Source organism: Thunnus thynnus, chromosome 1 (assembly GCF_963924715.1).
Source record: "Thunnus thynnus chromosome 1, fThuThy2.1, whole genome shotgun sequence".
Taxonomy (NCBI): domain Eukaryota; kingdom Metazoa; phylum Chordata; class Actinopteri; order Scombriformes; family Scombridae; genus Thunnus; species Thunnus thynnus.
In genome coordinates, this window is record NC_089517.1 from 11,736,008 (window position 1) to 11,762,485 (window position 26,478).

General features: G+C 38.9%; 2 protein-coding genes across 3 annotated transcripts; one reads left to right on the forward strand and one right to left on the reverse strand.

The window, feature by feature from the left end:
* The first annotated feature begins 3,789 nt into the window (after positions 1-3,789).
* LOC137179708 (NAD(P) transhydrogenase, mitochondrial-like) lies at positions 3,790-17,962 on the forward strand. Of its 2 annotated transcripts, none has more exons than XM_067584601.1 (22): positions 3,790-3,924; positions 4,630-4,789; positions 5,570-5,799; positions 5,939-6,138; positions 6,254-6,341; positions 6,576-6,664; positions 6,772-6,959; positions 7,569-7,702; positions 7,795-7,986; positions 8,534-8,687; positions 9,391-9,552; positions 9,658-9,768; positions 9,862-10,007; positions 10,593-10,788; positions 11,699-11,932; positions 12,439-12,599; positions 13,093-13,272; positions 13,389-13,548; positions 15,511-15,592; positions 16,510-16,628; positions 17,368-17,483; positions 17,588-17,962. In XM_067584601.1, exons 2-22 carry the CDS (start codon positions 4,660-4,662, stop codon positions 17,732-17,734), a joined length of 3,219 nt encoding a protein of 1,072 aa, XP_067440702.1. In that variant the 5' UTR covers positions 3,790-3,924; positions 4,630-4,659; the 3' UTR covers positions 17,735-17,962. The 2 variants fall into 2 exon arrangements, with proteins under 2 accessions (XP_067440702.1, XP_067440711.1); XM_067584610.1 differs by having other exon boundaries at positions 3,791-3,924; positions 4,634-4,789.
* dtwd1 (DTW domain containing 1) lies at positions 17,789-23,060 on the reverse strand. The gene is made up of 5 exons (XM_067584623.1): positions 22,789-23,060; positions 20,521-20,836; positions 20,195-20,332; positions 18,751-19,039; positions 17,789-18,600 (listed from the first exon to the last, which is right to left on the reverse strand). Exons 2-5 carry the CDS (start codon positions 20,776-20,778, stop codon positions 18,371-18,373), a joined length of 915 nt encoding a protein of 304 aa, XP_067440724.1. The 5' UTR covers positions 20,779-20,836; positions 22,789-23,060; the 3' UTR covers positions 17,789-18,370.
* Positions 23,061-26,478: the final 3,418 nt, after the last annotated feature.

The following is a 26,478-nucleotide window of genomic DNA, read 5'->3' on the forward strand; positions in this document are numbered from 1 at the left end:
TGACCTTAATTTCCTTTTCTCATATTTTGTTATGATGGAGTTACAAGACACTAACAAATTCGTGGTGTAATTCCTAAAAGTGAACGGCAAGGACGTGAAGTGCTCTTAAGTACTATTATTATTCTTGGTACATTACTTTTTACATAACGGAAAGTTTCTAGAAAAACAAAATCATCTAAGATTTCGTGGAGAAAATGTCATCTGTTCTCAATTTTTGGGTTTATGAGGACACGTTATTCAGTCATTTATCTAGTTATTTGTTTATTCATTAATTTTTAATGAACTAGTAAAACAAAATCGGAATGTCATTGTTTACGTGGTCTGTTATTTAGCTATTACAACAAACTAACACACAAAAAAACCCACACAATACTTTGGTTACTGACTTGCAGTGGTGGAAAGTAACCAAGTACATTTACTCATGTACTGTACTTAGTACAAATTTTTGGTTCTTGTACTTTACTTGAGTATTTTCATTTTATGCTACTTGATACGTCTACTCTATTATTGATAGAAAATGTATAAATAAAGAATGAAGTGGTCAGGTAATGGGTTTCCTTAATTGATGGTGAACTGTTGTGTATGACTTTGATTCTTTTTTTCTCATGTTACTTGTGAAATAACTAACTGGCTGACCATCTATTTCTATTGTTTATTTATATTTTGAGTAAGAGGCAGGCAAAATAAGATTTTCTTCTCCCTGCTCCTTTTCGGCCATGTAAATTGAGTTGTGTTTTGATCGTGAATCGCTTTGTATTTCTTTTTTGGACCTGTACCATGAGCAGACCAAATAAAGAATGTAATGAAATGATTTGACACAGGTAGTTACTTTTCAGATTAAAGAAATACACTCAATAATATATAACAAGCTTATAAAATACAAATAAAAAGTTTAAGATTAAACCAGTGGTTCCTAAACTTTTTGGCTTGTTACCCCTGTGTGTAGTTGTGTCTCCATGTCATGTTACAGAAGTTTGAGTTGTTAGTAGTTCAACCAAATAAATAACTGTTAATTTATAATCGTTTATAAATTATTAAATATTTCACGAAAAGGCAAAGCTCAAAGAAAAATCTGAAAAATTAATCGAACTTTGTGTGGCAGAAGTTTTCTTATTTCCTATGGGTGAGAATGGTGTAACACGAGCCACTTTTTACATTTGATGAATGAAAGTGTATTTCTTTCAAATAATTGTAACTATATATATCTCAGGTTGTTGTGTACCCATGGAAATTAAAACAAGTTATCTAATTGTTATGGTTTTAGAACAATGACCCATCAAAAAAAGTTAGTCCTATGGCACAACTTGCCCCAAGGCAGAGGTAAAATGAGCATGGGGATGGGGTAAATTGAGCGCTCTATGGGTAAATAGTGTTACCATTAATACTGATTTAAAAATTACACAAAATCAAACAAATTTGAGGTTATTTTGAACTTGCCATCAATTTAACAAAGGCAAAAACTCATACTTTTCAGTAAAATTATATGTTTTGTGTCCTGTTGTTCAACATGTTACTTTGTGTGTTAGCCACAGAAAGAGTGTGTGTGTAAATGTGCTTTTGTGTATACGGACAGGTGACAAATTAAAGGAAAAACTGGTCCAGGGGATCTGGTGGCTCTATTATGCTTTGGGGGGCATTTTGCTGGCATTGTTTGGGTCCACTTGTCCTCTTAGAGGGAAGGGTCACTGTGAATCAATACAAAGTTGTTCTGAATGATCACCTTTATCCTATGATCAAACATTTCTACCTTGATGGGAGTTGTTTCTTCCAGGATGACTGTAGTGGAAATTTAAGATGAATTCACAGAGAGCAAGTTGTCTCTCAGAGTTTTATTGCAATATCCAGAATACATATTTGCAAATCCAGATCTCCCAGTTTGCTGGGCTGAAGAGATATTGAATGAAGTTCAGTGTTGGTACTTGCATATACAGCCACATGCATCACAATCATCCCATATTCATCACCCTAACAGTTATTTTTAATTAATTCGCCGTATCTCTAGGGAGTTTCTTTTGGTCTCTGCTGAGAATTAAGAGTTGAAGGCCAAATCCTTATCTGCCTTTCACGTTTTACCCCACTACCTCCATTTTGACAAAACTGTTTCACACAGTGGCTCAGATCCACAGTTATGCTAAGTTTATGACCTTGTTTTGTAGCCTACACTGACTTAAATAAACATGTAATAATGTCCAAAACTTATCTTTTTTAATTAAGATACAAGAGTGATAACTTTAGTAACATGATGAATTCACTTGGCATGACAAAAATCTTTTTTTTTACTCTGTTTTGCTGACCACTCTCTCCATGTGCTTGAGTCCAAGATGGATTGAGTAATGTGAACTATACTTTCTTAATTTGTGATCACATGATTACTCTTGCATATGGTTACCTAGATAAAGGGAGTGGCTCATTTTACCCACTGGCTCTATTTACCCTGTTCTCCCCTACCTGGATGAAATCTGTGACAGTACTGCAAAACAAGTGCTTTTAATACTAGTAAGTAAATTTAGCAAGTAGTAGTGGTAGTAGTAGTAGTAATGGTAGTAGTAGTAGTAGTGGTAGTAGTAAGTAGGATCTTAAATGCAGAAATTTTACTTCTAATGGAGTAATTTTACATTATTGCACATTGCATTATTTCTATTTTTACTTAAACAAAGGATCTGAGTACTTCTTCTAACCACTGCTGACTTGGAATGAAAAGTATTCATCCATTTACATTAAAGTTGTTAAAAAAAAACAACAACAAAACTCAGGGTTCAACATTGGTCGTCCAACAATTTGTAGGTTTTTACACGTTTCTTTGTCACTTTGGCGCCATCTTGTGTACAGAAATGAAAACGCAGCAAGTCAAATCATGGATCCATGAGTCAAATACAAAACAAATACAAACAATACAAGCAATACGACTATTGAAATATTCCCGAATTGTGTGTGAACTTTTTTTGTTTTATTAAACAATACATTTACAAATAACTAGGCATGTCAAGTCAACCATGGTATTAAAAAACCTGGTCATGTGTCTGAATAAGAGAAAACAAACAAACAAACAAACAAAAAACATACAATAAAACTATTAAAAATAATATAAATCGTAAATAATACAACATAAATAATACATTAAATAAAGTTAAAAGATAAATTAACATAAATCGTTCTTCAATTTAAATTAAAGGTTACATTTAGGGTCTGTTAATAAAATTGTACACATTTCAGCAGCTCTTTTGCAGATTTTAAATTCATACACTTAATTGATTTACAATACAGTCGAGACCCATTATAAAAAGCGTTGAAAATGAGTGGGGGTCCTCATAAATTTGGTTTCGTGTATAGTTTTGTCATTATGAGAATAGACTCGTTTCACAGCAGACATTTTGACTTGTCAAAGCAGGAAAAGCACAGGTGCAGTTAATAACTTTGACAATGGCTTCATTCCGTTTAGGTGAGTCTGTTCCAGGGTTCATGCTCATTCACTGACAAGACTTACTGGAACAATTAATGTCATGGAGCCATCGTCTGTGTTTTTCCTGTTTTGACAAGTCAAAATGTCTGCTTGTGTGAACTTGTGTGAACTTGTGTGAACTTAATTAACATAATTTTCGTTTTAAGCGAGAATGACTATCGCGAGACTTTCCACGGAATTCTCACTAATTAAACTACAAGTTTTGATGGATACATTAAACCTTTAATTCACAAGTAGTCTGTCAGAGTTTTAAGCAGCCTCTGGGGGTTGTTTATCTGCTACTAGGGTGGTCATGAGTATAGTCACGTGGTTTGCTATTTATACATAAATAGTGCAGCAGCGCTATCGAAACTGCGGAAGGTCGTCTGTCTGTCTGATTGAGGGCAGGACGTTTCACAGGTGACCCTGCTGCTGAGGGAAAGTTGAAGCATAAACCTGCTCTTTCTGGAAACCTTGAAAGGCAAGTTTGACCATGATAATCAACAAATCCTTTAATTTATGAATGAGTTAATGAGACATGAAGGACACAGACTGACTGGGTGACTCTGTGACTGACTGAATGAATTGATGAATGAATGAAAAATTGAAAATACATCGGCAGTAACAACTGGTCTGACTGAGATATTCTTAAAATCAACACACCAAGCAGAGTACTGCAAGTTTCCACACTCTTATTTTCTATTTTGGTAACAAAAATGTGTGTTTGTCAAGAGTCTAGTATCTGCACACACCTCATTTTCAGTACAGTTTGCTTGTGTTTGAAGGTGTCTGTGTCATTGTCTGAGTCCTAATCTGTCCCCTCTAGCCCTACAACATTTTATGTGAGTGCTAATTTCTCTGCCCGGTTCTCTCTGCTCCTGCCCACAACAACCAGGCCAGACTTGGCACAGTTTCCCCCTGTGCCGTCATAATTCCAGATCTCGCGAACAAGCCCGAAGTGTGTAATCAACCCTGGGCCCTGTGAGAGTGTGTCGTGTCCTGTAGAGCTGAAATGTCACTCTGCTGTCTGTAGGCCTCGCAGCACAGATAGCTTGAGTGTGTGTCTCAGGGGGCTCAGGACATACTTTTGGGGGGGGATTATAATGTGCTTTGTTTTCTGACAGCAGATGCAGAAGAAGTATTAACTTGTCACCTGTCTCTGCTTGTTTGTGTTAATATTCAAAAGCCAGAGAGAGTCTCAGGGCGGACGCTCAGTGGCCATGTCGACCCTCCTGCGCTGCATCTCCAGTTCTTCTGCCACTTTTTTCCAGCAAGGGGTCCGTCAGAAGTTACCTGGAAGGAGGCAATTCAGGACTTTCCCTGTGTTATGGGACCAACAGGCCTCCAAAGGTAGGAAATGTACAGGTCTAATAAAACCTCTCTGCTTAACCTTACAGTATTTTTGCAGAGGACAGCCCGGGGCTGCATGACTTTCTTTGGTTTGGATTTCCTCTGTGTCTGAGTTGAGGAATGAGAGTTCACTCAAGGACACACTCCTTGTAGCCAGACGAGTGAAAAACTCCAGAGATCACGAACTATTCGCAGCATATTGCTAGAGATGTCCTCAAAATAGGGAACGCTGTTGTGAACCAGGCCGTGAATATGCTCACTGTGCCGTAGGAGAGGCTAAAATGTGGGAACATATGAGAGGTCAGATAAAGGTGACATGTAAAAGTTTAACAGCGGCCTGGCAGATTCTGTCCAAACATTAGTTGATGGAGTCAGTGTTGTTCGCCGGGCGCTTGTCGGCGAGTGTTTGTGAAAGTTTTGCCGGTTACTGAGTGCTTTTTTAAGTTTGAAGTTTCGAGCGTGTGGGAGTGCAGGCCTCTTAGTGTGTGCTGGCTAAGAGCCAATCACCTGCTCATAATGTCTCCATGGCGGCGAGGTCACCATGCCGTGTATGGAGAGAAATGTGTAACCTGACACTGTTCCCGGCTGCACAATCTCAGCTATACACTCATGCCTTCCTGTGTTGTTGCGTTAAGAGACAAAGAAAAAAAAGTGAATCTAGTTTTTTAATAATAAATTGATGTTGTTTTATAAAACTCACAAATCTCTAATAACCTTTTTTAAACTGTCTATGCATTAAATCCATATACTTCAGCCTCAACTATCGGCTTGTGTCTCCAGGTGTGCTCTACAAGGATGTGGTGGTTGGAGTTCCTAAGGAAACGTTACAGAATGAGCGTCGTGTGGCGTTGTCACCCGCTGGCGTACAGGCGCTGGTCAAACAGGGCTTCAGGGTGCAGGTAGAGAGTGGAGCTGGAGAGGATTCAAAGTTTTCTGACCAGCAGTACAGAGATGCTGGAGCCACCATCACTGACGTCAAGGGAGCCCTTGGCTCAGACCTGGTCCTCAAGGTTTGTTGACCTGTCATTTGTTTTTCCTTTTTAACAATTAGCCTGCAGGTTGGCTCCATGTTAGCATATTAATGGATATCTAGGAAGAACAAAATCTTGCTTGCGCTCCTGAATTGTGATATTTTTTGTTCTGCTTTAGGTTCGAGCCCCCAGTTTGACCGAGGCAGACCTCCTGAAGCCTAAGTCCACTCTGGTGAGCTTCATCTATCCAGCTCAGAACGCAGAGCTGATGAAGAAGCTCTCAGAGAGACACAGCACTGTGCTGGCCATGGACCAGGTTCCCAGAGTCACCATCGCACAGGGCTACGATGCACTCAGCTCCATGGCTAACATTGCTGGGTGAGGAAGTACACAATATAAATAAAATACATGCTTGCACGCAGATTCAATTGTGGTTGTAGCTGCTCCAGAATGTCTAGTTGCAGTAAATATGACTTGAATGTTTGCTTTGTAGGTATAAGGCTGTGGTTCTGGCCGCCAACCACTTTGGCAGGTTCTTCACTGGTCAGATCACAGCTGCAGGAAAAGTACCTCCAGCTAAGGTAACTGTCAACATATTTTGTAGTTCAACATGAATGCTTGTGTGTTTTTAGCTTACAATGCAGCTGGCTATTGAAAGCACAAAATATTGCACTTGTGTGGTAGTTGAATTTAATGCTTTCTTTCCACAAATTTTCCTATTCCTCTTCATTATACCTCAAATAAAATGTTTAATAGTGAACTGCGTCATTCTTTGTGGCAAAATAATGCCCTTTTACTATTTCTTTTGCACACAGGTCTTGGTTATTGGAGGCGGAGTGGCTGGTTTAGCAGCAGCAGGGGCAGCCAAGTCAATGGGAGCCATAGTCAGAGGATTTGACACCAGGTATAAGATGAAGGGGGGACATTAAACCAGACTAGTCTATAGGAATGAAGAGAGTAAGTAAGGTTATGATGATTATGAGAATGACCAAACTGTCTCCTGATTGTCAGACAGGCAGCTTTGGAGCAGTTCAAGTCATTTGGGGCAGAGCCTTTAGAAGTGGACCTCAAAGAGTCTGGCGAGGGAGTCGGAGGATATGCCAAAGAGATGTCTAAGGAGTTCATTGATGCTGAGATGGCCCTGTTCGCCAAACAGTGTAAAGAGGTCGACATTCTCATCAGCACTGCCCTGATTCCAGGTCATTAAGCCTGTTTTGTCTTTTGTTTTTTAAATTAACATGAAAACAATCAAATTAGCAGTGTAATCTAAAAGTGGTTCATAGTGAGTAAAACGGTTAATTACACTTCTGAGGGGGCTCTTGTAGCCTCTTTTAGCTTGTTGTTTTGGTTTAATGGCCCTAAAATTTACTCTGTTGCTGAGTCTCAGTCGTTCCCATCAACCCGTATCAGAGCAAAAAAGTCTTGACAAGCCCACTGTATGCTTCCAGCCAAGCACTAAATGGCAGTCAGATAAAGTTACTGATTGCCTGTGTAACATAGATTTTAATTTAGCAGCTAAATAGATAAAAGCTGATATTGTGGAGACCAAACCAGAGCTAAAAGGAGACTGACTAGTGGACTTAAATGTATAACTTGGTCAGAAAATACTCATGTGGGTATACGTCTGGTAATTCTGTAAGTAGATAATTAATTGCTAACTGGTTAGTCACAACAACTTAATGAGTGAGTGATATGATCATGACTGCGTATATGTCAGTTTGTTTTGATGTTTCTCTACCCTCTAGTGGCCAGAATTTGATTAATGCGGCTTTAATTTGGATTCATTTCTGTTTCTTGTCCCCGTGCAGGAAAGCGGGCTCCCATTCTGATCAAGAAGGAGTTTGTGGAGACGATGAAGGACGGCTCTGTGGTGGTGGATCTGGCTGCAGAGGCGGGGGGCAACATTGAGACCACCAGGCCTGGAGAGCTGCACATTCACAAGGTGAGCTGTCTGCCAGATTCTAGTAGCAAACAAAAGAAATGTAAAATGTACTGATGATATACTTTTTTTTTTTTTCTTAATTTAATAATTAGAACGTAACACACATTGGCTACACGGACCTGCCCAGCCGCATGGCCACCCAGGCCAGCACTCTGTATTCAAACAACATACTGAAGCTGCTGAAGGCCATCAGCCCAGACAAGGAATACTTCCACTATGAGCCTAAAGAGGAATTCGACTATGGAACAATTGACCATGTCATCCGTGGGACTCTTGTTATGAAGGTGGGTTTTACTTGTAACTGTCTGCTGGCAGCCTCCATCTCCACTGGCGTCCGTCCCTCCCTCTCGGCATGAGCTATCAGATCCTGTCATGCTAGGATACTGCGCCAAATGAGTACTAAAAACCCAATCCCAGCTGGGAATAGCTCACATTGGAACCCTGCAAGAATGTTATGAACGTTTCAAAATATACTTTCCCAGGAATTTTGGCTTTGACACATTGTTTATGGCAGGGAAAGCATGCAACCTCAACAGGACATATCAGTTTACCCCTTGTTAAACTAAGCATTATTCAAGCCCCTTAAAAGAGAATTTATCTTTCAAAACCACTGTTAACTGGTTCGTGATTGCTGTTTGTTCAGTATAATCTCCTATGCAGTCCATGACTCTGCATTCTGAGTGCTCCCACCATCAAGCCGAGATCTCCCACAATGCAGGACTCCAAAGTCTTGATGTCTCTTTCTCACGCAAAAACTCTGTGGACGTTTTGTTGGAATCCTTTCCTCTGTGTTCTCACACTGCTCCTCTTGTGTATTTCTGATGCATCCAGGAAGGCAAGAACATGTTCCCGGCCCCCCTCCCTAAAACAACCCCCCCACAAGCACCACCAAAACAAAAAACAGTCGCCGAGTTGGAGGCTGAGAAAGTGGCTGCGGTCTCTCCCTTCAACCGCACCATGAACTCTGCTGGCATCTACACTGCAGGTCTGAAACAGATGCACACATCAATGCAGCAATATGAAGACACCTGGACATTTTATACAACTTCTTATGCTGTGGAGTTATTATAGGAGGAATTTAAATAGGATTACAACAATTACACCTCTTTTTAAAATAAAGTAAAAACAAACATGTAAAAGTTTATAGTTAAGCCAAAAAAAATTGTGGACCTGATGAAATTTTATAGTTTTGTTTTGCCTAAATTGCTCAACCTGCAAAAGATTGTTCAGAATTTCATCAATCGTCAGTTATTCTGGTGTTAAATTCAGGTTTGGGGTCTCATTTGGAAAGTTCTTGTTTATTTAAAAAAAAAAAAATTGAAAATAATTAATCTTCCTTGCTTAGAGCACTGAGATCACTTGGTCTTAATGGGACTTTTGAATGTAGGCACTCTATCATAATCAAGCACAGTTGGAATATGTTGTTCAGTAGACACATGAGTGTAGTTCTTCAAAGTTTTAGAGAAAATGATTCACACTTGCATAATCTGTTATAAACATGTAGAAATATTTGTTTTTTCTGATCAATCATTTCATAGTTTAGATTTCATAGTTAAAAAAAAAACAGACTGGGGAAAAAAACAACTGAAATTGCACTTTTTTTTTTTTTTTTTTTTTTAAACAAAAGCAGTGTGGAAAGAACTGTACATAGCCATACAAATATAACAACAAGAACAACTCTCTTGTAGGTCTGTCCACCTGTCTGGCTCTGGGCATCATCTCTCCCAACGCAGCCTTCACTCAAATGGTGACGACCTTCGGCCTGGCAGGAATCGTGGGATACCACACTGTGTGGGGCGTGACCCCCGCTCTGCACTCACCTTTAATGTCTGTCACCAACGCCATCTCCGGTCAGAATTCAAGCCTCGCCACTGAATATGTAATGGACAGATTTAGAAACCTGGTGTAGGTGATTGGAGGTAATTTTTTGGCTATCCTGTTTGTGATTATTTCAGGTCTGACAGCAGTAGGAGGTCTGGTTCTGATGGGTGGAGGTCTCACACCCTCCAGCCTGCCCGAGAGTCTCGCTCTGGCTGCTGCCTTCGTTTCCTCCATCAACATTGCTGGTCTGACGTTAAACACTTTAATGCAACAATAATGATGGAAAACAAGATTTATTTCTCCCCCAATCAAACAAAACTCACTTTTTTTTTGTGCAGGTGGTTTCCTGATCACCCAGAGGATGTTGGACATGTTCAAGCGTCCCACCGACCCTCCTGAGTACAACTACCTGTACATGTTGCCCGGGGCTGCATTCGTTGGGGGATACGGAGCTTCGATGGCAGCTGGATACAACATTGAGCAGGTGACAAGATATACGTCTTCTCTTCCTACTCACATTGTTCTTATTAAACATAGAGTAGAGTGGCATTAATTTATTATTTGAAGCACACAGAGTATGTGTGGTTCAAATTCTATGATTTTATTGTGTACTATATTTTATTTCCATAGTGAACCTATAAACATGATACATACAAGACAAAACAAAAATTTATTGAGGATAACACTCCCCCAACTCCCCAATCTTGTCAACCGAGACAACAAAATCCACAACACCACAAATAATTACAATTAACATGTCATTGCTCTGCGATTAAAAACAGATGCCAATCTCATGCAAAATCAGAAATCCCCCTGATGCAATACAAAGCTAAAAAAAGAGTAATTACGTAGTAGCCCCAAAAAGATACAAAAGAAAATGAAAGGGGGGATGGGGAGAAGTCAACTATCTTTACAGCAAATCCTTATCCTCAATCCTTGAATCCAAATCCAAGTGTTTATTCCTCATATCCTCTTTACCCTAACCCCTAAGGATGCCTTGACTCAACTGAGACTGTATCTGTGATCTAGGGCTACTAAAGTAAAGCTGACTTGTGTTTGTTCACCTCAGATGATGTACTTGGGCTCAGGCTTGTGCTGTGTCGGCGCTCTGGCAGGCCTTTCAGCGCAGGGCACCAGTCGCTTGGGCAATGCCCTGGGCATGATGGGAGTGGCAGGAGGCATCGCCGCCACCCTTGGCGCCCTCAAACCTTCACCAGAACTGCTGTCACAGATGTCACTGGCCATGGCCACTGGAGGAACTCTGGGTAGGTAGCTTCCCACTTTTAGAGAAGCTACAATTTGAGATACACATGATGCCCTCATGGCAGATGTTCCTCTCTTTTGTTGCACGCTGCTGATTAATTTGTTTTTGTTACAGAAAAGAACAAAATTTGAGTTTTTCAAATAATTGATAGATGAATTGTGCTGCAAAATGTCTATTGTGGCATTGATTATCATTCATTTCAGCACTTTTGTTTAAGAACAGATCTTGTCCTCCGGTGCAGTGTGGCAAAGAGACCCACCAATGAGTCAGCTCTGTGTTTCGGTCTCCATTTAAAAAGAAACAAAATTAATAAATTTTGGGTATGGCTCTTTTTTGAAGTCTAACAGTTTATTTGGAAAACTACAAGACCATCATGAATGAGTTACATGTTAACTTGGCATGCGACTCCTCCAGTCTTTGAAGAGTTGTGAACGTTTTCTAACTCATAACAGAAAATCAATCATTCTGTCCAGATACTGAGATGAGTGGATTTCGTCATCATGTCTGAATGTTGTACATGTTAATAGTAATTTAAGAAAGCAGGATGATAAATGATCTTAGAGTCAACATGAACACACACACACACAAGCATCAAAGCATGATGTTTAATTAGTAATCCCATGTTTTTGAGAAAACACACTTAAATACTTAAGACTCTTTTGACCTACTTTGAAGATCAGGCCCCATTTGTTAAGAGTGAAGTAACTGAAAACAGGCATCTGCCTTTTAAAGATTTGCTCATATTTTTTCTTTAATATTTGAACTTATAAATGTTTTTTGTATTCAAACTTAGCCAATGTGCATGAGAAGTTTGGTGTCTGGTGCTTGATTTAGCCAGACATAGTAACTCACTGAGATTTACTGAACTCTCTTTTCTTTCTTTTGGGCTGATGCTCATATCTCGACTGCAGGTCTGACCATTGCCAAGCGTATTGAAATCTCAGACTTGCCTCAGCTTGTGGCGGCCTTCCACAGCCTTGTGGGGTTGGCAGCGGTTCTCACCTGCGTCGCCGAGTTCATGATCGAGTACCCTCACCTGGACACTCACCCAGCCGCAGGTGTACTCAAGACCGTGGCGTATCTGGGCACTTACATCGGAGGCGTCACATTCAGTGGATCGCTGGTGGCCTACGGCAAGCTTCAAGGTATTGAATTATACTTAACAATATTTTGAGCATTCACAGTATAAAAGTACATGTATATTTTGTACAAGAGACAAATTATAAAGCAGATTATCCCCTTTACAAGTCTGATCACCGTTCTTCATTTGACACACAAATATCCATATAAAACACACTGAGCTCTGCAAGCCAAAGATCGTCTGGTAAATCCAGGCCTGGACTACGAGTTTGTGTGCATGTGTCAGCAGTTACTAATTAACGTTGTAGTGCAACTGATCAAGAGGAACACATGAGAAGCTTTCCGGTAATTTGTCATGGGCAGGGCAGTGGCTGTGATTTGTGAATGGACAGCTGATTAGAGGCTTTGACAGAAGTCTGAGGGTTCAAAGACATGCAACATCGCTGAGGAGAAAAGTGTTTTATTTATTAGTGTTTTATTATATCATTTCCCTTGAGTCATGCAGAAGAGCGGCTTCAATTTCAGGCTTCCCTGAGAATGTTTGTTGAAAATGTTTCTGTGTTTTTCCCAGGCATCCTGGACTCCGCCCCCCTGATGTTGCCAGGACGCCACATGTTAAATGGTGGTCTGATGGCAGCGTCAGTGGCAGGCATGGTGCCCTTCATGCTCAGTTCCAGCTATGGCACAGGCATGGGGTGTCTACTGGGGGTGTCTGGGCTTTCCACTGTTATGGTGAGTATTCACTGAAAGTGATTGAAGGGTGGTGCTTCACTTTGCTGAGAACACATGGAGCAAAATGCATATTAAAACAAATGATGTGCAACATTTGGTTTCAGAAAAAAGGAATCAATTCATTTGGAAAAAGTTTAATGTGTCAGAACATTAACCTCTTTTGAATGAAATGATTAAATAATATTCCCACTGAGAGTAACAGCTGGCATATATTCATTGTTTTCAACTCTACACGCTGAGATATTGTAAGTTGTGGTACAGTATAATGGTAAAATACATTAAAAACATCCTTATAGGAGATTGTAAACAATGTCAAATTCCTTGGTGGTTGTTTCAGATTAGGTAGAAATTCACACCATAATTATCATATTGTTGCATTACATTTTGCAAACATGCATCAACAAAAAGTTGGTTTTAATTAGTTTAAGCAGCTCAAATGTTTTTGCTAACCCCCACGTTTTATTTTTGTACAATTTCTCCATCTTCCTCATAGGGTGTAACCCTGACAGCAGCCATCGGAGGTGCTGACATGCCCGTGGTCATCACCGTGTTGAACAGCTACTCTGGATGGGCGCTCTGTGCTGAAGGTTTCCTGCTAGACAACAATCTCATGACCATCGTTGGAGCTCTGATTGGCTCCTCTGGTGCCATCCTCTCTTACATCATGTGTGTGGTGAGTAGAAACATGCACACATCACAGTCCCATGTGCATAGACACCACTGCCACCATCCTACTTGCCAGTAAATCCCAATTATTAACCTGAGTTATTGTTCCTCCTCTCTTCTAAGGCAATGAACCGCTCCCTGCCCAATGTGATCCTGGGTGGGTATGGCACCACCTCCACAGCGGGCGGTAAGCCCATGGAGATTGTTGGCACTCACACTGAGGTCAATGTGGACCAGACCATTGACATAATTAAAGAAGCCAACAGCATCATCATCACACCAGGTACATACTCTACATGTAACACAAGATACCTCCTCTTCAGCTGTTACTCATATTAGTAGCTGATATTAACATACCGGCTCACCTGCCTACAGCTGTATACAATAGATCAGTCATTTTGGCAAGTAAAAACAATTCTTGGTAAAGATAAATTTTTCAAAGATGCCTGTTGCTGAGCACAGATGTATTATTTGAAACATAAACAAGTGACAGAGATTTCATGTAATATCTGCTCATTAATACAATTTTAATATTGTATTTTTTGTCAAATTTATTTGTATAGCCTAATATCATATATCACAAATTTGCCTCACAGGGCTTCACAGTCTGTACAGCAATAAGGCAATAAACGGTTATCACTTGGGAATGTTTAAGGTTTAAACTAAAGCCAGTTGATGCATCAGAAAAACATTTTCTTTGAAGCCAGTCAACAACAACAGATATCTTAAGGTTTGAAAACAGGCAAAGTTAAAAATTTTGAGTAAAACCAAGACATTCAAGTGTTACTGTCTCATAAAGTCACCTGTCGGTGCGTCAAGTCTGCCTGTTTTGTTTTTGAGCTGAAAACTAAACCAGATTTTGGTGTTTTATTTTAAACGCTGCACATTAAGGGGATACAGTAGAAAAAGCAGACGCTTCTGAGAAAGACCTGAGCCATTGGAAGAGACAGGTGTAGAAAGAGCTTTGAGTTGACATCAGAGACTGAGGTGAAGCACAACTGTAATATCAGATTCTCTGCGCTGCATGGATCCAGTCCACTCCAGCTGCAGCTCCTCAGACTGCCTGGATCAATAATATCAACTATCTCTCTCATCTGATTAACTTCATTCGACACAAAGGCTGAGCTGGATTGCTCTGCCAAAGTCAAGATCAAAAATGTTTGCACAGCAGCCCTGGAAAAGTTAGAAGCTCAAGCAAAGCGTTTGGAAATGGTCAGGATCTTGGAGTGATTGATATAGTAGTAATTAAATTCAGAATATTGAAGCATGGTGACCAAAAGGGGGAGCAGTTTGCCCACAAGTGATCCCACAGCCACCTGGTCTCTTGTGACACACATAAATAAAGCCCGTTTGTCAGTACATGTTTGTTAGGGAAGTGTAGATGGTGATGAATTTGATTTTTGAGTGAGATGATGACCACATCTTGATTCATAAATAATAAACGCCAAACTTGCCTGACAACTGATGAGTGGCCCGAGCGAGAGGAACTACGCAGAATGACTTGGATACTGGGATTGCTGTTGTTTTCCAATGGCTCAAAACCAACGCAAGGACAGCTGTGTGGTCCAACATGCTGGTTTAATTAGAGAAACAGTGAAAAGTCATAGGAGCTATTGATTCCAGACTCAAAACTTCTCCATGCGCTGTCAACAACAAAGCACGGCAGTGAGGAAACAGAAGGCTCCAGTTGTCTGGGGAATTAGAAGATACGGGTTACGGGTGACTGGCTTCAAAAAACTCGATTAGGGGTAATGCTGAACTCTACAAGGTACCCAACCACTTGGGGTTAAAAGAGGGTTATGCAGACACAGGGAAAGGAGTTCTTTGCACGCAGGGGACTCAAATGCACACCACACAAAAGTTTTCCTTAGAAAAATGTCGCTCAGACCATTGAAACGCTATGATTTAATACAGAGAGGAGACTTGTGGTGGATGAGGAAAGGCAGAGGAGGACAAAAGAAGGAATGAAGGCTTGAGGAATGACTGGTTTTAATGTTGTTGAACTCCAGCTGTGTAGCTGTCCTTTTTTATTTAAGAATGAACAATAATGTGTCATGTTGTCAATGTCTCAAATGGCTTATTTATGCCAATAGGGCAATAACCAGAACACAAATCCAGAATAGGACATGCTATTGGATAATAGACTTAAGAAACCCAAGGGATTACAAAAGATGATTATTGCATAAGATTAGCACATAACTTGTTTGGCTTTTGTATGTTTATTCTCTGTATATTCTGTGTTTAGGCTGGGGTTTGTGTGCCGCAAAAGCCCAGTATCCAATTGCAGACATGGTGAAGATGCTGAGGGAACAAGGCAAGACTGTCAGGTGAATCTCCAGTCTTGCTCTTCACTCTTGCTCTAAATGTCCTGTATAAACAAGATTACTGCTGCTCTGATGAACTCAATGGGTTTGTTCCGAGGATCCACTGCTTTTTTAAAAACATTTCAAACCTTTTCAATGAGACGTTTTGAGCAAAAACAATTTTCAACACCTGATGTGATTAGAATCATCATTATCCACTGTAACTAGATTAAAATCAAATCTAAACTTGTCAGTCAATGCATTTTAAATTGTGGTATGGGGGATTGCATTACTAATCAGGGGTAGAGATTTATGTTCTTCTTACATTTTTTAAAGGGCACATAAAATGCTTTTTGTGATTTTTCCATGGGTTGTCCACATATTTCAGATCGGATTTCGGTTCGAACATGTATGCATGTATTTGAGAAGTTCATCAAAATTAAAACATGTCGCACAACTCTTCTCCAGTACTTCTGAGAGCAGAACGCTGTATTTGAGAAGTTGACATTTTTTAGTAAAGAATAAGAAAAAGAGGTGAATTCCTGCTACTATTGTTTGTTTACATAGAGGCAGCTTTGAGAAGCTAACCAATCAGAACAGAGTGGGCTCCTTGAGAGGGGGTCCTTAAAGCGACAGGAGCTAAAACAGCCTGTTACAGACAGAGGCTGAACTGAGGGGCTGCATAAAGAGCCAGTATAAGATAAATAATGAGTCTTTTTTAACTATAAATCATGCAAAGATTTACCAGTAGAGCCCCAGAATAAAAATATAGACCTGGAAATGTGCCTGATACTTTCCCTTCAAAATCATTAGCAACAGTGACTTAATAAAGGAAAAAATGTCAGAAAAAAATTAGTGAATGCTCCCTTTGTTTTCATATTGAGTTTACTGGAACAAATTAATGTTAATGGGAAGTAACGTTTTGCTTTCATCTCCGTCAGGTTTGGTATCCACCCAGTGGCCGGACGTATGCCAGGCCAGTTGAATGTCCTCTTGGCTGAGGCCGGCGTACCTTATGATGTGGTTTTGGAGATGGATGAGATCAACGACGACTTCCCAGGTAAACTTTTTTTTTTTTTTTTTTCTTTCCCCACAAATTTTCCAGTGACAGAGCTGTTAGAATACGTACGACTACATGGCTGTCACTTTGGCAGGGGACTGTCTGCTAATACTACATTAATTATGTGTAATAATCACATCCCCCTTTTCATCTAGTCTCAGAGCAGCCTCAAGTCGTGTCTCGATATTTTGACATGCCATGTTATCAGGGCAACAGTCTTGTTTTCTTAGCAACCAGAAATGCAGTCCGAGACACATGGTTCTGTTTATGCGAGAGGGAGATAAGTGTGGTGCTGGGGAGCCCAAAAATATTAGTGTAATGCGAGAGTTCGATATGTGGTCGGATCACTCTTAATGAGAAGAAACAGCAGGATATAAACGGATAACTTTCTTAAGCGGCACTTTACTGTTCTCCCCACTTCATCAGCCTCACAACAACACTTCCTTCTTTCTAACTCACATGTGACTGAACTAACCAATCAGAGGCTAGAAGGACTTAAGACTGAGGTAAATGTGAGGAAAACCAGACGTAGATTCTTGAGATTATAACCTTTAAAGATGCTGATGTAAATATTTAAATATGTAAATAATAACTCTGTAAACATATGTAAATAGTTAACTTTGCAGATATATTTTTAATAAATTCATATAAATTAACTTCTAAACCTTACATTAGTAAAGACGACTGCAGTGTGTTTGTCTGACTTGTGTATTAACGTGTAAATGTCTTCGGCCAACAGAGACAGACTTGACATTGGTCATCGGTGCCAACGACACTGTGAATTCAGCAGCACAAGAGGATCCCAACTCCATTATTGCTGGCATGCCTGTCCTGGAGGTGTGGAAGTCCAAACAGGTTGGTTCTTGGCTTTAAATAATCTTTGATATGTAATGATACATCTGCATTTCAGTTGTGTGGTACAAAAAGTGACTATGTACACTTGTTTAACTTTACTCTAGGTGATTGTGATGAAGCGTACCTTGGGTGTGGGCTACGCTGCAGTAGATAACCCTATTTTCTACAAGCCCAACACATCTATGTTGCTGGGAGACGCCAAGAAGACATGCGACAGCCTCCAAGGCAAGATCAGAGAGACCTTCTATTAGTCACCCCTCACTAGCTTTGCCACGTATACTTCTTGAGTCCAGTGACACATTAACAGATGCTCTATTTCCGGCTTTGGACACATTTTTGGAGAACAGATATATTAGGTCTGCAACAAATGATATTCTTTATTCAAGATGCCCAAGATTCAAAGAGATTTTTTCTGAAAATGAGACATGTAAAATTGAAACTCATATGTATTGATTTGTAAATAAAAATATTTAAATGTATCTGAACTTGTTTTATTTGTGTATTAGATTTCATATTTTGGTCATACTGTCTGTATTTGAAATTAATTGAAGTAAAAGTAGCAAAAACAAAATGCACCAAAAGATATATTTTTAAATTTCAGCATCACAAGGAATTGAAGTGGGGTTTTTTTTCCTGGTTAAACCATGCCAGGTTCGACCCTCTGTAATTTAAAAAAAAAATGTATCACATATATTCCAATGTTTAGCAATTGTAAATCCTTTGTATTTTAAGTACAGTTGACTGGTACTGTAGATGTCACAGTATCCCTTACAAGATAAAATATCAATCATAAGATGAAACTTGACATACAAGAACTCGCAGGTGAATCTATTCTTCAACTACAGTTCATAACTGATGCTTATTTCAGTCTTTCCTCACAGCATTTTTCAACACTTTCCAGCTGAGATCTTGGCTTTGTTGACAACTGTGTGCAGGTAGGAGTAGAAGAAGAGAAGGTTATCGTATTCTCCTGTGTACTCCCGAGCAAGGCATTTCTCATGGAAGTCCTTGAGGAAATAGTAAATGGCTTCAATAGTAGCTAGGTAAGTGTCTGGTTTGCCCTTCTGACGACGCCAGAAACACGTTTTCCTCATCTTCAGCTCTACCTGGAGCAAATCTGAAGGAGAGCACATGTCAGTCAGAATAAAGGCAAGAACACAGTGATGTAATGTTAAACAGCGTTGTGGGTGAAATAAAGTTGCCCCTAATAATCACCAACTGTCAGAGCCTTTTGAAAGGCTGCGCAAATGCAATCTTCCATGATTACCTTGCAGTCTCTCGTCTGTGCTGATCTTGGTGGTTTGGTTCCATGTGCTGTCGATGAAGACCACCCTCTGGAGGGGATACACCCTTGACTCTGAGCCTGTTGCCTCATCTGGGGTCCCTGAGGCCGAGTCCTCTGCAGCGTGTGTGGCATCTTGAGCTTCCTCACTTTTCAGCCTCTTAAGGAAGGGTTCATCAGAGGAGTCATGTGACCTGCTGTCAGTCCTGTCATGCAAACACTGGATCATGTCTTGCACTGTGACTGCCTGTGGACCAGGGAACACCAACACTACCTAGAGAGAACAGAAAGACAAGATTCAGAATGGACCACCATCACTCAAACCTAGAGTAGAAAAAAATGTGTTTCCATTTAGGAAGCAATGGCAGAGAAATACAGTGAGATAGGAGCAAAGTAAAACTCAAAAGATGAGAAAATTCAGTTAAATAAAATAGATTAGAAAGCAAAATGGAGAAAATTTGAGTGTGAAAATGTACTAACTACAATGAACATACACAACTCGAGCACTTAAAGCTAGAATGCAGGACTTTTACAGATAAATGAACATCTGTTACATTCAAGCCCGTGCCAAACGAGTTCACACAATGCTGATTAAGCCTATCAACACACAGTAAATCTGTATTTCGCACTATACCAGAGTCTTTAATCTGGTGTCTGTGATGACATTCCCATGCAGGCGCACCAGTAGTGATATGTTTTCCATCAACCAGCAATGATTGGTTTGCATGTGCGCCAGAGACTTTTGCCGGCAGAGCTGACTAACTTCCGGGCTAGCTCCTCTGCTGACTTGAGGAATAAAATAATTTAATTATAGATTTAATTCTAGACTTTCTAAATGTTATCAGACCGAATGGATCAAATCCTGATAATGAAACAAGTCATTCTGCGAGGGTTGTGACGCTCTAAACAATTTCTCCACAGTTTTACAACTGCAACAGTAACGATGGGGACCGGCTCACGCATGTACTCATAGAACTGGAGTTACATCCATGTAACTACTGTTTACTCTCACTGCCAGAGGGGGGAGACAGAAGTTCTGCACTGCAGCTTTAAGGCTATGTAACTACAAGAAAATTCAACTTACAATATGATTATATATTCTAACAGCAGTTGACTAAATCTCCAAAATCTTTAGTATAGTACATTAAGCACAGATACCATACATTTACTTATAATAATGTGATTTTAGTGGATAGTAACTATCAAAACATGACTCAAAGGTAGTTTCTTGCTTTAAAAAAATACAATATTAATGAATAACATCTCAATTAAGTGGAATGACAGTGGATAAGCCCCAGGTAAACTTGGAGCTGAAAACATCAAGGAGCAAGCCAATGATGTTCAGTAAAATAAGACAAAAAAAAGTAGAAATATGAACTTAGATGAAGTAAGGTGAACTGCTCCTTTTTTGCTCTGAGGGGCAACTAACCTTGTCCTTTTCAAACTCAGGTATGCAAGGGTAAGTGTATATGGTGACATCACTGGGTGCAAGGATCTTGGCATGAATTGCGGTGCTCTTGCCGTCCGTCTCATTGGGGTGTTTGATGATGTCTATCTTGATAGGAAGCTGAGCACAACACACAATATACAGTCAAGTCAAGAAGACGGTTAAATTTCAACCACACCATGTGCAAAATTTTATAAATCTTACATAAAAAGACATGACTGAACATTTTCCACCACATAAAGATACTGTTATTACAGCAGCTCTGAAACTGAAGGCCTAAAAGAAAAATCAAATGACCTCTCACTGACCTTGATTAAGGGGATTTCTTGCAGGCTGACACCCACTAATGAACAGCATGTGTAGCAGAAGAACATCCTTGATCCTCCACATTTAGCGCACTTCAACCTGCCCCTCTGCTGTGCTTTCTCCAGCACTGCATGTGATGCCAATTTTAGACCTTGGAGAGGCTGCTTGGCAAGCTCATGAACGTCTGATGAATCACCGGAGACTGTTGTTTTGTCACGGCAACTAGGATGGAGACGCTGTTCTTGATCCAGGCCGCTCATGCTTGTTCTTTAAATGTTGAAAGATCAATGCTGGAGTATGCGGACCCAACATTCAGGGCTGAGCGAGAATGACAAAACAAATGATGATATTAGCAGACAGAAATAATCCAACATTTATATAACTTTGAATGTGAGGGACATAATAATGTGGAAAAGCCATTAAACAAGGAAGGGGTTGTTATTAAAAAGGTCATTCGGGGGTCTTTTTTCTCCAGACAGATGGCTTGAGTTGTGAGATACTGACTGTATTTATATAATATCCATATTATGATGAGACAAGATAATGTCTAGGATTTTAGCTGTAGTATAATATGATTTTTCCTGGTAATGAGGCTCCATAGCAGTAAGGGTAAAATAAGTAAAACTACGCACGCAATATAAAATATAGTCTCATATCACAAATGTTTAGTGCTAAGGCAACTCTGAAACGATGTGTAGGTATGCATATGTATTTATATTTTTATAAGCATTTTTTTTATGTGCAGATTTTTTAAATATGGCTGCTGTTTTGATCATTGCTTTGAATTTGTCCTTTTTACTCATTTTGTTTGCGGTTTCTATTGTTTACTTGTGTTTTATTATAGTTTTATTTGTGTATATTTGCTGGTTTTAATTGTGCAATTTAAATAAACTTTATCATGAATATTATTAAAATATAAACAATTATCTGACCTTTTTTTGAGTATTCATTAGGGTGAGATTATAAATAAAAGGTATCTTGGCAACAATATCCACAATCACTTAATAATGATCTTTTTTGACATCATTCCTAGTTTGGATATGAAAGCATCAGCATTTACACCCAAAACATTGCCATATTGTGAAGAAGAGTTATTGAAACATTTTATTTAACTGAATTGATAGATTAGGTCAGTATCAACAAGTTCTACAGACAGCAGTGCTGAGAAAACAGATAGAAACTTGTTGCACTACAGTATTAACCAGTGGTAGAAAGTAACTGGAAAGTGCATTTACTCAAGTACTGTACTTAAGTACAATTTTGAGGTACTTTACTTTACATGTGACGCTACTTTATTCTTCCACTTCACTAGTAATACTTATTTGACAGCTTTAGTTACTTTTCAGATGAAGATTTGACACAATGGATAATATAACAAGTTTTTAAAATACAACACATTGTTAAAGATGAAACCACTGGTTTCCAACCTTTTTGTCTTTTGACGTCTTACAAGAAGCAGTGTGTAGTCGGGGTCACATTTCAGATGTCTATGAGTTGTTAACAGCTCCACCAAATAGTGATTTTTCCCTCTAAACTTCTCACATGGTTTCATTTCAATAAATGTTCAAATGATCCAATAATTCACCAAAAATCAAAGATTAGAGAAAAGTCCAAAAACTGAAAACAGATTTGTGTATCAGAACTCTGTTTTTTCTTCTTTCCTCTCCCATTAATCATCTCACGACCCCTTAGATTTATCTGGTGACCCTTTGGAGGGGCCCGACCCCTAGGTTGGGAACCACTGGACTAAACTAGCTTACAGTATATAAAGTAGTTCAAACTAGCTCCACCTCCAGCAGCTACAACAGTAACATGCTGCTCTAACACTGATGCTTCAGTATTAATAATCTAATGATGTCATATATAATAATATATCAGTCAGAGGGACTGAACCACTACTTTTACTGCAATACTTTAAATACATTTTCCTGCTAATACTTATGTTACTTTCACTTAAGTAGGATTTTTCATGCATGGAGTATTTTACACTGCTGAATTCGTACTTTTTTTTTTAACCCGATTTACAAAGACAGTAGAAATACTATTGGCTTTAGCTAAAAGGTAGCAGGTCTGAGTGAAAAAGTTATTGATTGATTGATTGTGAGAAACACAACCAACTACATAAAACACAGTAATTCGCATTTGAAGCATTTCAAGGGCACAACTCGCAGTTAACATTATATATGTAGTCATTTCTCTTTCGCCTGTATTTGTCCCAATTTATGTGGCTACTGTTTAATGTTACCCAGTAAATCTAGACTCCAGCTTACCACATGCTTTACATCCCGTAGAGTCAGCTAACTTAATAGCAGGCACACACAGATCATAGTGGTTGATTAGCTTTGATTAGCTAATATCAAAAGTTAAACAAACGTCGGTGCAGTTCTGTTGAGTTGCAAGCAACACGTTATCCACCATGAAGTGTGGTCAACTAGCTTCTCACATAACACAACCAGGATATATAAAACGTGACTAGCGGTATGTAAGTTGTGCTAAATGATGCAAAACAGCATGAATGTCTTCTTCTACGCCGGAAGTACCGTTCCGTATGACGGAAACGGCACTCTGCCCGTTGTTGGCTGAAGGAGGCCGATTTTTTTTTTCCTAGGTAGGCGAAGCCACAACCCGCCCTACTCTGCTTCTGATTGGCTAGTACTAGTTGTCTTCGTTGGTTGGGTTTAGGCATGAGGAGTGAGATTGGTTAGGATTCGGGAAAGAATATCAGGATAAGCCAATCAGAGACAGAGTAGGGCGGGTCATGACTTCGCCATCCTAGGAATAACACTCATACAGGAGTGGTTTTAACGGGTTTTACGTATCAATTCAGTATTAACATGACCAAATCTGTATATCGGAGAATGCAAATACCTTGATAAAAAATGTAACAACGGTCTAATTAGACAGACATTGACTAATGACTTATATCCAAACCAGTTTAACAGAGTACTTGATTTTAGGGACAAAAGTACCAAAGTACTAAGATTAAAAACTGAATTCTTGTATTATCCCATATTACCCAAAGCTAAAGAAATTAATTTTAAACTAATACATGATATATATATCCTTCTAGCGAATTCCTTAGACTAAGATTCAATTTCATTCATTTTGCAACACAGATACTGAAACCACAGAGCATATTTTCTCTGCTTGCTGAAAAGAATATATCTGTTGAGCTCAAATCACATGTGGGTGTAATGTATGGACTGGGTGTGAAAGAAAAAGGAGAAAATCTGCTGATTTAATGAATTCTCATAATGGCAAAATATTATACACACAAATCCAAATTTATGAATATCCCACCCATTTTCAATGCTTTTTATGAGTTATGAGTTTCAACTGTATTGTAAATCCATGAAGTGTATGGATTTAAAATCTGCAAATGAACTGCTGAAATATGTACAATTTTACAAATTAATATGTACTAACTTTTAATTGTATGATTGCCGCAGCTGCAAATAAACAACCACAAACAATGCAAATTGTTAGATTTAGGTAGAGATGTATGGAAGCAAATAAGGGTCATTAATCCTGTCCTATCTCCTATCTTCTTAAGGACCTACGCTTATGAAGATGCCTCACACTGATAGAGTCTAATCACCAAAATCTCTGTTGTTTATCACAATAAACAATGTTATTCACTTTTAGATGATCCCTCCTTATTGAAATGCCATCCAGCCAATCCTGTAGTGCTTATGCATGTGTGACCCATAACCTTTAACACCACCATCACCCACCAGCAGCAGTTTCCTCTGTACGCAGAGCCTAAGAGCAGAGTCTCACCAGTCTCACCAGTATGCTCCACTGGGCCCTGTGAAGGGATGCCAGGTTAATGTGAAAGGTCAGGTCATTACCTTGTAGTTGTAGCAATTTTACTCCATTTTTATCTTTCCTTTCTTTAATATTTTCACCTGTTTGGTTTTGTTTGTTTCCTGTTTGTTTCTCTTTGTGCTTTGTTTTTACTTTTTAGTTTTTTCTTTTCTTTTTCTGTTTTTCCTTTTTGCTTTGTTTTTACTGTTGTGTTTTTTTTACTGTATTTTTTCTCTTTTTGCTTTGTTTTTTGCTTTTTATTTTTTTCTTTTCTTTTTCTGTTTTTCTCTTTTTGCTTTGTTTTTACTTTTTCATTTTCCTCTGTTTCTCCTTTTTGTTTTGTTTTAATTTTTTTCTTTCTTTTATTATTTTTAGTTAATTTTTTCCTTTCTTTTGTTCTCTTTTTTCATATGTTTGTTCTTTGTTATTTTGTAAACTTTTTTTGATGTATTTTTTCTTTAATTTACTCATGCTTTTAAACTTTTCTGTCTTAATTTCATGCTCTTTTCTATTTTTTGTCTTTAATCAACAACAACAGCCTGCGTGCCATGAAAATCACGTGATTTTCACGACCCCCAGGTCAATGCCGCCATTAGCCTGTGTTCCATTAAAATCGCACGATTTTTGATTTGATTTTTTTGAACATGGGGGTCCTCTTATGGTCTTTCGTTACTCACAAACAGCTTGAATTGATTACAGTTTTTATATCCGCACTTTACTCAGGACCTTACATGATGGGTGATCTCAGGCTTATCACCTGGAATGTTCAGGGAATGGGCTTTAATCAAAGGGGGAAAAAAGTGAACTCATAAAAAAAGCAAAAGGCTGCTATAGCAATGCATCAAGAAACGTGGTTATCAGACATGGAATATTTGAAACTTTGAAACTCATTTTTCTTCCTATAATAATAATAAAAGAGGCACAGCTATTTCTATAAAGAAGAATATCCCTTTCATATCTGAACAGGAAGTGAAGGACCCAGGGGGCAGATTCTTTTTGGTGACAGGTTCAACTCTTGGTAAACGTATAACTGTTCTCAACATATATGGCCCAAATACAGTTACGTCATTTTATAACACATATGATCTTAATGTTCAATAGGTCCTATAAGGGCTGTAAGGTTTTCTTCTTCAACTGTATAAGGAGCCCAATCGTGCACAGACTCTCCTCTGCAAATATGTCAAACTCAAACTTCCCATATTCGATATTCGTAATATTTTATGTAAAGACACTGGCTGATTAGATACATGGAGAGAGTTGCATCCGAAAGCCAGGCACTATACATTTTACTCCCACCCCTGTAACTCTTACTCTAAACTTGATTACTTTTTTATACCCAAAACCTTCATACAAACTATCCAGTCATGCCCTATTGATCCTTTTGTATTGTCTGAGCATGCTTCTGTGTATTTAGATGTCAAGTTAGAGTCCAATAGCCCCAGAACACCACTCTGGGTGTTTCTGAATAGTGATACATTTTGTTCACACTGTATGTTCAATAAAATGTTTCACAATTTTGGCGTGAGAATAAACATTCCTCTGTTTCACCTGCTACTATGCGGGATGCAGCTAAAGCTACTTTACGTGGCTATCTTATTTCTTACACCTCCCTACAAAACAACAACAAAAAAAAAACAAAAAAAAACAGAGAAACAAAACTTGGATAGTGAGAGGAAAAGTCTAGAAAAAGTGACACAACTAGAGCAACAACATAAACAATCACCTACCAAAAGAAATTTAAACTGTTGACCTGCACTAGAACAAAACTTAACATGGCTCACACTAAACATATACAGCTGGTACTTTTATCTAAACAGAACTATTACAAATTTGGAAATAAACCAAACCATTTACTAGCCTATCAGATAACGAAACAATGCAATGACTGTACAATAAACACAACGAGGACATCTCAAGGTAGGACTCATGATCCATAAATTATCAACGATACTTTTAAAGAATTTTATAACTCTCTTTATGCTTCTCATTGTGCTGCAACAGAATCTGATATCTCTTCTTATTTAGATTATATTTCTTTGTTCTGACTCAGAGGATCAGTCTAAGTTCAGTGCAGCATTCACCCCAGAAGAAGTTTGGGCTTCAATTTTCCCTAATGGAAAATCACCTGGGTTTCCCATTGAGTTTTATAATAG

Excerpts from the sequence above, each read along its gene's own strand:
- LOC137179708 (XM_067584601.1), top strand. The coding sequence starts at position 4,660 with ATGTCGACCCTCCTGCGCTGCATCTCCAGTTCTTCTGCCACTTTTTTC. Across the intron at positions 9,553-9,657 it reads TGTCACCAACGCCATCTCCG|GTCTGACAGCAGTAGGAGGT; the intron begins GTCAGAATTCAA and ends TGATTATTTCAG. Across the intron at positions 12,600-13,092 it reads CTGGGCTTTCCACTGTTATG|GGTGTAACCCTGACAGCAGC; the intron begins GTGAGTATTCAC and ends TCTTCCTCATAG.
- dtwd1 (XM_067584623.1), bottom strand. The coding sequence starts at position 20,778 with ATGAGCGGCCTGGATCAAGAACAGCGTCTCCATCCTAGTTGCCGTGAC. Across the intron at positions 20,333-20,520 it reads AAGAAATCCCCTTAATCAAG|CTTCCTATCAAGATAGACAT; the intron begins GTCAGTGAGAGG and ends TGTTGTGCTCAG. Across the intron at positions 18,601-18,750 it reads CACAGACGAGAGACTGCAAG|ATTTGCTCCAGGTAGAGCTG; the intron begins GTAATCATGGAA and ends GCTCTCCTTCAG.